Raw genomic sequence first — 15,189 nt, 5'->3', positions numbered from 1 at the left:
TGGCCATAATCAAAGAACAGCTTTTATTGGCCAAAATAACCAATAAACCATTTTCTTCCAATAAACAAAACAACCCCCTAACTCAGTGGTAAACCTTCACTAAGAAACCGAAACCCTACCAAACCCCACATAAACTTGACTGTTCCCATTCATCCTCTGAAGTATTCCTCCTCCTCCTAAGTTAGCTGTTCTCCTTTACCCTCCTGCACCACCAGAAGTAGGAGAATGGCAAAACTCAAAATAATTTGAGACAAGAGAACAAGCACATGGGGAGGCATGAGTCTGTCCACTTACACACATGAAAGAGGCTGTTGGTGTTTGCAAACATCTTACATACTTACCTGAAAGCAGTAACTTCCCCATTTCTGGAGATACAAACATTTTACTACACAAACTATAGTTTTGTGGTGTTTTTTTTAATCCCAGGACACAGGTACAGTTGTGGTCTGTACAGGTTGTTACAGCTCAGACACCACCTGCAGTTTATCCATTTACACTTCTCTATTCAGAAAACTTAGAAGTTAAAAAAACATAAAAATTGGTTACACTGAGTTCTCAAGGCAAATCATCATTCAAAACTCTGCATTTACTCATGCCAGTAAAACAAATACCAGTCAGAGAAAGCAGGTGTCTAAGAAAACCTTGCTCTCCCTGGTAACTGAAATCTTGGTGGAAAGGAAAAAAAATATGAGAAAGATGCCAGGGTGCAAGACACCAGTTCCAATAGAGGAATTCTCAGGAGTATTTTCACTAATTTCTCAATTATGGCAGTACATTAACAGAAACCATTAAAAAAAGAGAGCTGGATCTGGTTCATCAACAGTTAGGCAAATTTGTTCAACTTACATAGGTGAAAAATTAAGAAACAAAAAGGAAAAAAAAATCTTAAAAAAATGTCAGTATTTACACGCTGTGTTTCTTAAAAGATCCCATGTGCCTGCACTGAGCTCTGTGCTGTGCACACATCTCTGAGGGCGTGGGAGCAGAGACAGCCACAGCACTTCCCTGACAGAGCAGGGAAGCAACACTACAGAACTACTGGGAATCTCAGCTCATGGGAGTTACTGACTACTATTGCTGCTGTGCAGAGAACAGCACCATGTGTTTGACAGAGGAATTCCACTGGAAACAGTCTCCTGTCCTAATCTAGACATGATTTTACAAAACATCTAACACCTGTACTACACCTTTTGTAAGAAAATAGAGAGCAGCTTTGAGCTGCAGTTCTTCTAAACTACTGTAGGAAAGCTTCTCTGGGTACTTCCTAAATTGGCAACCATCTGAGGTAATCGATGATGCTGTTCAAACGAGCATCCTTCACTTCTCCCCTCCTGCACCAACTGTTGCCTCCTTATTGAGTCCTCTGATCGACAAGTCGTAAACCACTTCCTCAATTTTCTTGACATCGTATTTCAGGCCGTCGTAGCGTTTCCTCAGGGAGTCATTCTTCAGGTTGAGGAGGCGGAAGCCAGAATCCAGCTCATTGATAAAGGCTGAGATGCGCAGAGGGCGAGAATAGTCCCCAGCTGTGACACTGTTCACTGCCAGCCTGGCCTGTGAGAGGAGACACTGAAAAATGTCAGCACAGCACCCACCCACATCACATCACATCCCCCATCAGTTAGTGCACCAAACTAAGCACTTGTGTTCCAGGAGTCAGGTTATTTGTACTTAGATCTACCTTTCTGCTGACCATAGCTGTGGGTTTCGATCAAATGACTAATTTAAATATTAAAAATATGACTGAGGAACATGCAGAGAAGCATCTTGCTACAAGTTCAGATCAAGGGGTTGTGCAGCGTAACCTCCAGAAACAACTCAGGAAAGCTAAAAAACACAATACTTCTGTTTTCAAGATCAGTTTCAAACCAAATACATGCATAAACACCTTTCTTACCAGTTCACTGGCCAGAGTTAATACACCAGAAAGATAATCTTCAATGTCCAGGTGAAAGCCCCGTTCTCGATCAGCTTCAACTAAGACAACAACAGAGCAGTGGTGAGATGAGCAAACCCAGCCACCTTAAATTGCATTTGTTTTCTGGTGCTAATTTGAAATATCAAATTTATGAAATACTATTACAAAATAAAAGCCAGCCTTTTCCTGTATGTGATGTAATTACAGCCTTTCAGTTCTTGATTCAGCATCTTGTACATCCTCAACTGTGCATCCAACAGGGTAACTGGATTTACATCTGTACACAGGATGCATTTTCCTTTCTTTTTAAAAATTTTTTCTCTGTGAAGATACAATTATTTTATGGCAAAGAATTTAATCTGTTTTACACACTTTTTAAATGCCAAAAGCAAGAAGTGAGAGAAACAAGTTCTCATCTTTGTGTTATTCATTTGGTGCATTTACATACTTTGAATGAATGACCTTCATTGATGAAGAACTTATTAATGAATGCATACTTCTGTTAACATTAGGTTTGCCAATTTCCATCTTCTGAGAATTTGTTGTTTATATAATGAAATCAAATACCAGATAAACTCTGGAACTGGTTTCTCAGGGTGAAATGAAGTTGTGCTGTTTCCCTACAATGTCTAAGGTCACAAGCAACAAGGTCTTCTACAACATTAACTTACTCCCAAGAATTTCTGCAACAGCTTCTCGGGTCACTAATGTTTCTGACTCCAAGTAGACTACGAATGCTGCCAGGAACACCAGCCGCTGCAGCACAAACCTCCAGTGCTCATGAAACCTGCAGAAGAAACACCAGCTCAAGGTATAAATAATTAATGTTCATTACTGGAGCGTTAGGCAACAAGCACACATAATGTGTGTGTTGTGTTTTCTGCCTTAACACATGCACTTTGCAGTATTTTTGGTTTATCGAAATGACATTAGTTAAAGGACATCTCCCTGGTACTCCAGAACTCCACACCCAGGTTATCACACTGGACTCTGACATTTGTCCCTCTCACACACCTCTCAGCTCCCACACTCTTCCAGGCTGTGCTGCCCACAGACAGCCAGGGCTTTCCCACCCACCTTCCCTCAGCAGATCTGAGCTGACAAGATTCTTGTTCTTTGAAATGTTCTTGCCAGGCACTGTCCCCTTCTGGCAGCAACAGAACACAAAGGTGACAACTTCGTTTAGTGTCTGCAGAACCAAACAGCCATTTCATGACAGATTTAGAGCTCTGCTTCCAAATACGCCCCAAACCAAACATTTTAACTGAAATTAATGGCGCAGCAAATGCCCTGCTCCCGGATACAGGGGCAGCTCCAGCAGAACCACTTCTTAAGCTTCCCTTTTTCTTTTTCAATAAAGTTGCTAGAAAAATAATTCAATACCAAGTATTTTTAGTGAAAAGTTACAGTGTTTGAGCAAAAGTATTTTTTATCTATGCTGATATAAACATCACACTTGTCTACCATGATTTACTTTTCAAAGAGAAAGAAGCATTCAGCTCATAAACCTTTACATCACTATTCCAAAGCAATGATGCCAAATGCCCAAGCAATTCTCATATATATCTGTGTGTGATCCTGTAATACCTGTAATACTGATCAGCAGGAAACTTGGTCTTCAGAGACTCCATCTGTGTCCTCACTGTACCAAAGTGCTCACGAGCCTTCTGACATTTCTTCGAAACTGAAAAAGAAACAGCACAGCATTCAGGGAATGAATACATTCAGGAAATGGACATTTGACAGGCAACAGAGGTTTGTAAACAGAGTTTTCCAGTGTAGACAGTGCTATTTATGCTTCTTTCTTGTCCAAGATAGACCACTGACACTTGGAATCAATCTGAGAAGTATTCCTGGTGACACCATGAGCCAAAGAGGTAAAGCAGAAAGACTCTGGAATTCCAGGCTGTCTGATCTGCTCTGGGTCTTTGTTTTGAACTTGAACCAAGATGTCCCAGCAACAGCCAAATCCCAAGAAACAGCACTGGACACAGCAGCTGGCCCCAAAGGAAGCACACACTCACCAAGCACTGCTGCCAGACAACTCTCACAATCCAAGGAAAAGCAACTTTTTTTATCCATATTAAAATCTTATCCTATTTTTTTTCCTAATCCATCAGAATCTGGTTACAGGAGGTGCAACATCCCTTCAGGAAACTGCATTTCCTGCTTTTTACGATGTATGTGAAGAGCCTGGGTCCCAGCCTGCCCAGTACGTGTTACAGCTCTGCAGAGAAACGATCTCTTGTTCCCGCAGCAGCCACTGCCACCTCCCGTTCGCCGACAGAGTTACAGCCCCGCTGCACTGCAGTGCCAGCGCCGACCAGAGGGCTCAAAGCACAGCTCACTGCAGCCCCCACACCTGCTGCTCACAGCCCAGGGAAGGCCGAAGATCAACCTGGCAGCCCTCCTGCCTCTTCATGTACAGAAGCCAGGATTATTCACAGAAGCTAAATCTGAAAGCTGTCGTTGTTTTTACCGAACAACACCTACTAGGAGTCATTCAAGTGTGATTATAAAACTTCTGTTATTAACACGTAGGTTCTGTTAAAAAAAAATAAAAGGGAAAAAGAATGACATGCAAAAAATAAATGCTTCAGGAAGCAAAATGTGGGAGTGCTCCATGTGGCAGCCAGGATGAAGGAGCTGTGTAAAGCTCACTGAGAGCTACAGGGTTCCTCAGCTGTGTGAACATCACATGACTGGGGGAATGGTATAGGAACACATTTGCATTTGGATTCTGACAAAGGCACCTGTGACAAAAATAAACAATCCTCACTGTAAAAGCTCAGACAATGCCCAGTGACACGCACACAGCCCCCAAATTCAGACTACCCTTGCACATCCTCAGGTGTCACCTCTGATGCTCTGCAGCTGCAAGAGCAAAGACTGAGCTGGCCTCACCTGTGACCCTGCCTGCCATCAGACAGCAGCAGGATGCAGCACACACTGCCCTGCCTGGCTTTCTGAGCACTTCTCCAACTCCCTTTGGGACAAGCAGCCAAGGAAGCCTGTGCAAGACAACATTTTAAAAGCTACTGTCTGGTAAGGGAAGCTGTCTTCCACCAAACTCCCAACTATCCCATGGTTTTGCTAACAGAGCTGAATTTGATGACAAATTCATAGTCTGTTATCATGAGTTAACTCTTGACCTATTAAGCATGAACTCATTGTTTTTGCAGAAATTATAAGATGAGGCTTTGGGGGTTTTGTCTGATTAGTTTTTTTCTTTTGTTTGTTTTTGATTTTTTTTTGTTTTGCATTTTTTAGTTGCATTTTGTTCTTTTTTTCCCTTTAACTATTCCAAACCTCTTCTCAGACTCCCCAAGTTCCAGGACTGGCTCTCTCCAGGAATTAAAAACCAAGTGAAAACACACTGAGTTGAACATGGGCCTCTACAATTAAATGCTTGAAAACGACTCTGAAGTCACTGTTACCCACACAATGACAATGGATTTTCCCAGGTTAGAGAACTGAGTATCTGCTTGTGCAAATAACCACTCAGCAGCTCTGACTTCCAGCACTGCCAGGTTTCCCAGCAGAGGAACTTGCACTTGCCTGCACAGGTCAAACCTCAGGTGCTGCTCATTGCTGAACACAGACCCTCTCCAAGGCCAAAGAAACTGGAGAAGCCTCCAGCTCCAGCCCCAGTGTGCTGGGGAACCTCATCAGGCTGAAAACAACCAGACAGCTCTGCAAGGGAGTAAAACAGCACCTGGGGAGGCTGGTTCTATTTGTCTTCATAGGGTGGCTTGCACAAGTTCCTCTCAAGAGTTTCCAGCAAAGTCAGAATGGTTGCTTCTTCTCAAAGATATTAATTAACTGGAAAAAACCCCAGTTTTTAAGGGACATATTTAAGTTTATTCCAGTAGTTTCACCAGTAAACTGAGAAATGAGGGGGCAAAAAGAGCAGATGTTGACACCTGCAGAGCTGCTCTCGTGGCCTGGAGGAAATGGGCTGGCCCAGAAACATTCTGTCCAATGCCTCAGAAGCCTAGAACCAGGCTGACAAAAACCTCCAAAGCTGCAGAACAATTCCTGCTGTCACTCAGACATCGAGGGCAGCTTCTGCTGTTTCAGCCTTTGCAAATTCTTTTTACGTTTTGCTGCATTAAGCAGATTTTATACACACACAGAGAATCTGTTTTGTACAAACCAGACTGAAATGTGTTTCCCCCCATCCTGAATACCCCCTCAGTGCTCAGGACCACAGCTTTTTGGGGTGTAGGGTGAAGAGACCAATACAAACGCCCAACGAGTGATGCCACAATCTATGTGCAAGCCACTTACAGGAAGACCTAAGAGCCAAGAACCTCAGAAGCCCCGGACGTGAACACCTGGAAAAGAATACACTGCACTGCACCGAGACAGAAAAGCACCAAGCTAGGGAGGGGAAAGAGACACAACAGTGTTCCATTATGCTGAATGGCAGCTTTACTACTTGTCTGGCTCGAAAGCTCCCAGCTGCGCACACCTCTTCCCAGCAACCTCCGGGAAACCCACGCTGAAGGCGCCGGAAGAGACTGGAACCTGGAAAAGCACTCCCGCGCCCCGGCTGTTCTCCCCAGCCCGGGGGCGGCGGTGCGGGACTCACTGTGCTGGAAGCCGGGCCCCTGGTGCACGCCCTGCAGCAGCGTCAAGATCTCCCGCGCCGTCTGCTCCAGCGCCTGCACCACCTTCCGGATCTCCTGCGGACACAGCGCGCCGTCAGCCGAGGCACCGCTCCGTTCCGCCCCGCACCGCCCCCTCCCCTGCCCGTGCCGCCCGCCCCGGCACCTCTCGGATGTCCTGGTCCTGGCCGAGCGCTCCCTGCAGCTCCGCGAACATCTCGCTCACCGACATGTTGCCGCCGCTTCCCGCCCACGGGGCCTTCCACGCTGCCGGCGCGCGGCTGCCCCACGCGCCGCCTGACCGCGCCGCCCTGGGCTGTCCTGCGCACTGCCTGAGCGGCCGGAGCAGCCCGGAATGGACAGAGGGGCGGCTAGGAGAGTGCCCAGAGAGTGCTGATCGCCTCGGAGAGGGCAGATCGTCGCTCCCAGGGCGGGAGTTTCTCGCCCCGGCGGTGTCCGTATCTCAGGCCGCCCTCCCGGCCGGGCCCGGTGGGGCCGCGCGAGGACCTGTCCGCCCCGTTGCTGGGAGACGGCGTCTGGCCGCGCGGCACCGGCGCGACGGCAGTGACGCACTTCCGGCGGCCGCGCGGAGGCAGCATGGCGGCGGAGGTGGCCATGGCGGCGGAGGTGCCCGCGCCTGCCGCGGCTGTGAAGGCGGCGCCGCTTCTGGCGCTGGAGCCGCGGCTGCAGCGCCAGTTCCAGCAGAAGGTGCAGCGGGCCCGCACCAAGCGGACGGCCCAGGTGAGCGGGGCGGCCCGGCGGGGCGGGGGCGGCCTGGCGAGTCCTGGCCTGGGCTGACGCGGTGTCTCTGTGCCCGCAGGAGGAGCTGACGCCCGGTGTGGTGTTCGTGGGGCATCTCCCGCGGGGCCTGTACGAGCCGCAACTCCGCGAGTACTTCGGGCAGTTCGGGACGGTGACGCGGCTGCGGCTCTCCAGGAGTAAGAAGGTGAGGAGCGCCTGCGGCCCGTGCAGTACCGTAATGTGGCGGAGCGCTCGCAGCCGGGGCCCGAGGCCAGGCCGGGCACTCTCCGTGACCTCTGGGCTCCCGCTTTGCCCAGCAAGGGCCCTGGGAAGGCGCAGAGGCCGCAGCGCCCTGAGGCCCTCGGGAGGCCGTGCCTGGACGGAGCGGCAGAGCCAGGGGCTGTCTCCGGCTGTGGCTCGGCCACAGCTCTTGTCCTTTTTTCTGTAAGTAAATTCACTCCAGTAGGAAGTGCTGGAGCGCACCACTTCGAAGTACAAGTGGAGTGCCACGATTGTGTTTTAACTCACCTGTTTTGTGTTCAATAAGTCTAATTTCTTCTCACTTCTGTGTTTGGTCACATTATAAAACTACTGTATAAATATAGAACAGCAGCAATGCAGGACAGCTTTGTTTTTTTAAAGCAATAGATATGTGTGAGCAGTTTGTTTTGTGTGCAAGTATGTGTTTTACTAATAATATCATACCAATTTAGGACTAAATCTGGTGCTTTTCACAATTTCAGTGAACTTTGTGAAGTTACTTGTGGTTAGCTGAGAATGGGCTGTGACTTTGGAAGAATAAAATAATTTTAATAGAGTCTTCATTACCAAAGGATTGTTTCACATTGCTCTCTTGTTACTTACAGACTGGAGCCAGCAAAGGCTATGCATTTATGGAGTTTGAGTCTGATGATGTGGCCAAGATTGTTGCAGACACAATGAATAACTACCTGTTTTCTGAGAGATTGCTGAAGTGTAAGTATCAGCTGCAGTGTAAGTCCTCTAGCATGCGAAGGAAACTTGTAGCTATTTCAATTATCTTTTCCAACTGTGCATACAGTCTTAGGGGTTTGTTAATGAAGTTTTGTCCCAAAAGTATTTTCTGTGGGGTTGAGCTTTACATCATGTGTAAAGAATATGCTCAGCAGGCATTTGGTCACTAGTGCTGTTTTTTGTCTCTGGGCTGATACTGCTTTGAGTGCTGGTATAACATGAAATCTCAGGGTGAGGTTGGATTTGCTGTAGAGATAGTTCCTCTCACATGGAAGCTCCTTGTAACTGCTGCAGTTGTCTGTAAGGTTTGACATAAGGGGTTTTTTTGAGTAAAAGGTTGATGAAATCACCGAGTTTCTCAGTCATGGTAACAGTAAAACTTCCTTTGTAAAAGATTATGAGTTGCGTGGTGTTGTAAAACAATTTTGTCTGATTTTTCCGGGTGAAACTGTTAAAGTGTTTTATCCATCCATCCATCCATCCATCCATCCATCCATCCATCCATCCATCCATCCATCCACTTACTGGCTCAGGGTCCAGTGACCTTGTCTGTGTTCCTGACTGGCTGCAGCAGCACGGTGTTGTAGCCCTGAGCTGTGCTGTGTGAGTCCCTTGGCGGGAAGGGGAGCTCTGCTGTAACCCCGTGTCCCCTGTTGGTACAGGTCAGTTCATACCTCCTGAGAAGGTCCATGAAGACCTCTTCAAGGACTGTGACAAGATGTTCCGGAAGCCCTCTCAGCCGGCGGTGCGGCGCTACAACAGGATCCGCTCCCTGGTGGAGAAGGCCAGGATGACCCAGCGCCTGCTGCGGAAGGAGAGGCTTTTACGGAAGAAACTGGCTGAGAAGGGGCTCGACTATGACTTCCCAGGATTTGTAAGTTTGCCATCCTTCCAATGAGTGTTACTAAGCAAGATGTGTTTCAGAGTTGTGCTGAATACATGGAAATCGTGTGTTTTGTGTGGAGCTGGCAAAGGAGCTGGAGCCTCAGGGAGGCTCACTTGTGTTAGGAGCTGTATAGAAGCTCCAGGAATTCACCATGGTGCTGTTGCTGGGCTGCATTCCGTGTGCCTGTGGAGAAGTAAATAGGTAACACAGAGGGGAGATGTTCCTTTTCTTCTGTTGGTACAAGCAGTTGGATATTCTGTGGTTTAATTCTGAAGTGCACCAAAGAGCAGAGGGGCTTTGCTGAGCCCCCTGGGAGGCTTTGGCAGAGTGGGGCTTTGAAGGCAGGTCCCAAGACCAGAACTTCCATCACAGCTCTTGCATGTTCCTCCTTTGCAGAGTGCTTGGGTCAAGTACTTGAGTTGTGAGTGGTTAATGCTTAAATGGAATGTTTAAATGCACAGTAGCATGGCTTTTTGTGTTGCTTTTGGTATTTTTGTTCAAACCAGATCACCTCTGTGTCAATCAGTTTATTACTTTATAAACCTATTTGCAAAGACTTTGTAGTTATGAAACAAATTATGAACTGTAAAGTGACAGCGTCTTCACACAAGTATATAGTGATCCACCTGATCTGTCTTGCTTCCTAGGCTGCACAGGGGCTTTCCAGAAAGAGAAAAAAAGTTAAAACATCCAAGAAATCAAAACTGAACATTTCTTTGAGCAGCCAGGTAAGACGGACCAGTCCTGGTGGTGTCCAGTACCACCCACCATTCACATATTTGCACTCTTGAACAGGGGAGTGTGATCCTCATGGTTCCTTCTCCTGTGAGAGCAAAAGGCTTCAGTTCATCATGCTGTAACCAGCAGTCCCTGTCCCTTGGTGTGTCTGCTGTCAGCCTCTGCTGTTCAGCACTCCCTTGAGGCTGCAGTAGGGCAGGGTGCTGGGGCCAGGCACCCCCTGCACCTGTGCTTTACAGTGACAGGACACAATCTCCTTGGTAGAGTCCTGTTGGACCATGTTTCAATGCCAGCCTGTTTTGATCAAAAGGGAGTTAATTGTTAATATAGTCTAGTGATGTCTGTCCCCATTTCCATACTGTACTTTCCCTCCTACCCCATGCTTCCAGGCATGTATTTGGTGTTTTGGAAACAAATGCCAGGTAAAAGTAGCAGTAAGATGAAAGGGAAGTTCAGGTCATCAGGACTGAGATTTGGGATATTGACAGTCTAAAAAGTGTGTAAGGCTTTAACATTTCTGTTCTGTTTTATCATTGTTGTGAGTTGGGGGATGTGTGTGTTTTTTGGGATTTTTATTATTACTGGGTGTACTTGTGATAATTGGGGCAGTGCTGGTTGTGAGGAGCACAGGATAACTGACACATTCTGTCAGCTGGGTTCTGAGGGCTCACTGAGGTAAGGAAGCTGGGATGTTTCAGCTCTGCTGTAAACTTGAATGTGGCATTTCTGCATGCCAGCCTCAAATATACTCCCTAACCTCCATTGTCCTGATTCTCTTCCATCTGACTTTTGTGATGCTTTGAGTCAGGAAGTACAAAGTTTATAAAGCAAATGTGCATAACAACATGTTAGAAAATGTGAATTAATTTCCATTTGCCTTTCACGTACACTTCTTTGAAGGTGACGCTTCTGTCCAAAGAAATAATGTCTACAAAAGTAGCTAGCTAAAAACAAAAACAATTTTTTGAAGGAGAGCTGGGCTGAGGTGTCTTGTACCTCAGGGGCAGTGACAGCTTCTTTCTGGCAGATGGCTTTGCAGTGAATCCTGTTTTTCTGATCTCTTCAGGATCCTACTCCAGTCTGTACTCCAGCAGTGCTGGAGCGCCGGAAAGCTGCTCGGATGGATGATGACACAGAGGACGATGAAGTAACGCTCAGGCTGCCTTCTGCCAGTGTTAAGAACGCTGTGCAGAGACAAAAGAAGCAGCCAAAGCAAAGACCAAGCATGAAGAAACAGAAACAGACTTAAAATTTTTATGGCTGTAGCCGTGTTTTTCTCGTCTTAAAAGCTATTGAGATGGAGCTTCTACTGTATCTGCTCCCATGGTTTGGTTCATCCTGCCTAGACTGCTTCAGTTTTTCTTAGGCAAGGACTCTGTTCACAAATCCTGTCCCTCTTGTTTAGCCATCAAGGGACCTGTGGTCTTCTCTGCCTAGGAAGATACTCTTGACTTTGTGGTCACAAGTGCCCCTGCTGTGACACAGCAAGTTCAGAATCTTCAGTTAATTTTGTAACTTGTGTCTAGCGCTCCCTGTTTGGAAAGAAGATGTGAGGCTGTCCATTCAGAGCTTGCTAATGGCAAGCAACTGTATCTTAAATTTATAGTTAATGACAGGTTATTAAAAAATTACCATTTTTCAACTTTCTTGGCTCTTGGTAATGGTTCTGTTTAACTGAATGTCTGTGTTTCGTGTAAGTTCTCATATATTTGCACCAGTTGAGGCTCTTAAGAAGATACACCAGTAATCAGAGGAGTCTGAATTCTACTGGCAGTTCTGTTGTCCTTTGTCACTGCATTTTAGTTTCATTACTTGCATGAAACAAGGGTACCTTCTGCTCCAGGGGGTGATAAGCACGTTGGAATGTTGTAATAACCAGGAGTGGAAAGGCAGGTTTTTGTCAGCAGTAGTATGAGTTCATAGAATTCAGTGTAGCTTTTTGTAATGCATTAAGATTCATTCTTGTTTCAACTAGCTTGTCATTGCAGATGGCAGGTATCCAGTTGTGCTTGAACAGGCGGTTTGACTGCAATTAGAATTTGGATTTTAATGCAAGTCTGAGATCTGTAGAAATCCCAGTTTGGGTTCTGTGCACATACTTAGCCTTCATCTTTTGTTGTCTTAAACACTCCGATGCTGTTGCCTGCTGGTCGGGCTTGGCAGAAGATTTTAGTGGAAAGCCCAGGTGATAATAACTGGCTAGTTAGGTGGCTGGCACTAATTCCTTGGCTATTTTAAGGGTTGAAGTCATGGCAGAGAAAAATTAAAGTATCTATCTTGCTGATTCTGATCTATCTGGCCTGATCACTAGAATAATCATGGGATCATAATGACATTGTCTAGGTGACTCAGATTAGATCATTCTCCTTTGTTGAGGAAGTCACTTGGGTGAGTCCATCTTCATATCAAACCCTTGTCACCTTGGGCAGGCAGGGGAATCTCTGCACCAGCCCAGTGGTCACGGACAGCCCTTGCCTTTCAATGGAAGTGTTGCTGCGTGGATCTGCAGGCTTTCTTTCCTGTGCTCTGTTTGATGAGAAGCAGGCAGTGCTTGCACCCCAAACCTGTGGAAATACGTGCTCAGTTGAGGTTTTAGATACACTTGACTGTTAGCATAGAAACATAAAATCACAGGATGATTATATGCAGGTGCTTTTATTGAAGAGCTCTGGGAGTCGGGATACAAACCCAAATCTGACTCTGACATGGATTTGAGAGGGACAGTTTTTATACCCTTTTCGTTATGTAACTGTATAATAATTACTAAACCTATATTGTTCTATTGTATACATTGATCTTACCTAAGCATGGATTCTTGTGATTTTCCTCAGGTCCCCAAAATACCCTTTCTCATGAATCCTGTTACAATTACATCGTTTCTTATTATGATCAAACAATAATATATTCAATTTACCAAACAATTATTACATTTAACAATCATATTTTTTATCACATGATGATTATGCAGGTGTAGTTTCACATGATTCAATAAAGACAAAGCTCAATATTCATTCCCAGGGCCTGGTTCCCTTTCCCAACCCTACCAGACCCAACCTTTCTTTCCACCCCCTGAATCTGTTGTATACAGTTACCATGATTTTAGAAACCTTTTTAACCCTATGCTATCATGGCCACAGTGGTTGTCAGAAATTGCTTATCTGTTTGTATCTAGTGTGCAGCTCTTGGAAACTTCTACCTTGACATCATACACCAGAGAGCAGCAGAAAAGAAGCAAAATGCATCTGCCCAGAATAGACAGTTTTCTTTTGAAATCCATGTTCCTACTTTGTGTTGGGCGCATAAAGAAGGCTGTTGGGTCAGGATGAGCTAGAGATGTGGCTGCGTTTCTCCCGGAGGGAGCTGGATGTGCTGACACCGGGGGGCAGCACAACTCAGCTGTGTGGCCGTGCTGCAGCACAGGAGTTCCTGGGAAACCACGTAGTGAGTTTGTAAGGAAAGCGTCTCTGCAGGCAGTGAGCAGTGAGTGGCTGCCCTGGTGTGACTCACACGTCTGTAACATGGCTTGAGAAAGCGTGAGAAACCTGAAACTGATCTCAACCAAAATTCCCCATTTCTGTGGTGCTGCCACAAGTGCTCGTTCCTAGGCTGCCGAGTTAAAGCTGCTCTTTAGAAAACCTAGTTTATCCAGAGTAACTTCTCTGGTGCAGTTCCATGTTCCCCAAAGCTTGAGCATCTCCATTCCTGTGCTTCCCATTCCAATGCCTTGGCCTTCATTTTGAACCCAGAGTTGTTTTCTTCCCACTCTTCTTCTGTTGCTGTGCTCCTCTCTGTGCCCAGTGTTCTGCCCCTGCCTGTGTTCAAGTGCTGCTTCCTTCCATGTTTGGCTACTCATGCTGCTTGCAGTGCCAGGGCCATCCTGCATGAGGGCTGCACGAGCTCCTGCATATCCCCTGCATGAGGGACTTTGGCTTCTGGAGGTCTCTTGGAAAGGTTTGTGCCTTTAAGCTAAACCCCTGGCTGCTGCTGGCTCTCCAGAGTCACAGAGCAGTGTGAGCCTTGATGGGAAGACATTCAAGAAAACTGTTTACAATAAGGGTTGCTTCCTGCTGTAATTTTCCTTTCCCTTCCTTTTGTTTGTTCATCTTCCTTCAATTGAGATCAGCTTAGATGGCAACTCTGCAAAGCAAGGAAGCAAAATTCTGTGTTGTTTGAGGAAAGCACAATACTCAGGCTACAGCAAGGAACTCTGGCAGAAGGGCAGCTTTTCTTGGTGATAGTTTCTGTTTTTAGGCTGCCTGTGTTATTAATATACTGCTGTCCAGGGAGATGTACGTAAGCAGAAATTCAGACACCTGATACTTGCCAAACATAGTTTCCATAGCAAGTGGACAGATGTGCTGTGTCATGAGTTATGCCCCAGTCCCTGCACTGATTTTTATTTCTCATTTCTCCAGTAATTTGTTTGTTCATCTTGGACAAACACAAACCTCCTGGCCACTGATTTTAGGGGAGGCTCCAAATTGTTTTTACTGGGATGCTGGGAGTGTTGGGACTGTGGTTTCAAGGCATGACTTGCAAGTGCTCTGCCTTTCAGTTATGAATGACTTTATCGAGCTGTTTTGCTGAACACTCATATATGTATTACTGTTTGCAAGCTTGAGAAACTTAGGTGCTAGCTAAGCCTGCTAATTTACACTCATTTATTACAATTTCTCTGTTTGCAGGAGGGAGCAGGGATTCAGAGTGTTCACCATTTCCTGGCACATTAAATACTGGAAGTAAAAGAAGAATGGGGGGTAGGGAGGGTGGGAGAGAAAAGCAGAATTGGCTGCAAGATAAAGAGGAGAAAAGAATGGTGAAGCCAATGCTCACCTCTCAAGACTGGTGATACTGGTGAACGTGGCAGGGTTAGACTGCTCAAAATTAAAGATGCAGTTTTATGTTTTCCTGCTTGGTTTGCCTGTTGGACATGCTATGGGATGCCCAGGCTGCACGGAGCCTAAGGAGTGTGCTGCCATCACAGTCCCAGTGCTGGTGCTTGCTCAGGAGCCAATGAAGGAGGAGAGCAGGCTGGGCAAGTGACACTTGCTCTTGCCAGTACCAAGCCTGTTTGCTCGCATACCTGGCTTTGGAAATGGCTGCAGCCCCGGGGAGCAAGGCTAAAACCTGTCTGAAAATGGCTCATGGTGCAAGGGAGGATTTAGGCATGGCTCTGAGGTGTGACAGTGGCAGCTGGCTGGGGTGGGCTGTGCTGTGTGAGGTGCTGTGCACATCGCTGCCCTGGGCTGGGTGCTGCAGGGGAAAGCTGGGTGAGCAGGTGACAGGAGCACAGTGAATCTCCA

The 15,189-nt window shown here is 46.5% G+C and overlaps 2 protein-coding genes across 3 annotated transcripts; one reads left to right on the top strand and one right to left on the bottom strand.

Moving 5' to 3' along the window:
- TSN (translin) lies at positions 1–6,806 on the bottom strand. Of its 2 annotated transcripts, XM_033065061.2 has the most exons (6): positions 6,695–6,806; positions 6,513–6,606; positions 3,506–3,602; positions 2,590–2,705; positions 1,898–1,977; positions 1–1,554 (listed from the first exon to the last, which is right to left on the bottom strand). In XM_033065061.2, exons 1-6 carry the CDS (start codon positions 6,758–6,760, stop codon positions 1,318–1,320), a joined length of 690 nt encoding a protein of 229 aa, XP_032920952.1. In that variant the 5' UTR covers positions 6,761–6,806; the 3' UTR covers positions 1–1,317. The 2 variants fall into 2 exon arrangements, with proteins under 2 accessions (XP_032920952.1, XP_032920953.1); XM_033065062.2 differs by lacking the exons at positions 6,513–6,606; positions 6,695–6,806 and adding an exon at positions 3,943–4,450.
- Positions 6,807–7,118: 312 nt separating this feature from the next.
- On the top strand, positions 7,119–11,532 carry NIFK (nucleolar protein interacting with the FHA domain of MKI67). The gene is made up of 6 exons (XM_033065060.2): positions 7,119–7,269; positions 7,349–7,474; positions 8,136–8,244; positions 8,925–9,136; positions 9,796–9,876; positions 10,953–11,532. Exons 1-6 carry the CDS (start codon positions 7,126–7,128, stop codon positions 11,133–11,135), a joined length of 855 nt encoding a protein of 284 aa, XP_032920951.2. The 5' UTR covers positions 7,119–7,125; the 3' UTR covers positions 11,136–11,532.
- The last annotated feature ends 3,657 nt before the right edge of the window (positions 11,533–15,189 follow it).

The sequence above is a fragment of the Catharus ustulatus genome, chromosome 7 (assembly GCF_009819885.2).
Source record: "Catharus ustulatus isolate bCatUst1 chromosome 7, bCatUst1.pri.v2, whole genome shotgun sequence".
Classification (NCBI taxonomy): Eukaryota; Metazoa; Chordata; class Aves; order Passeriformes; family Turdidae; genus Catharus; species Catharus ustulatus.
This window is presented reverse-complemented; position numbering and strand designations above follow the sequence as displayed.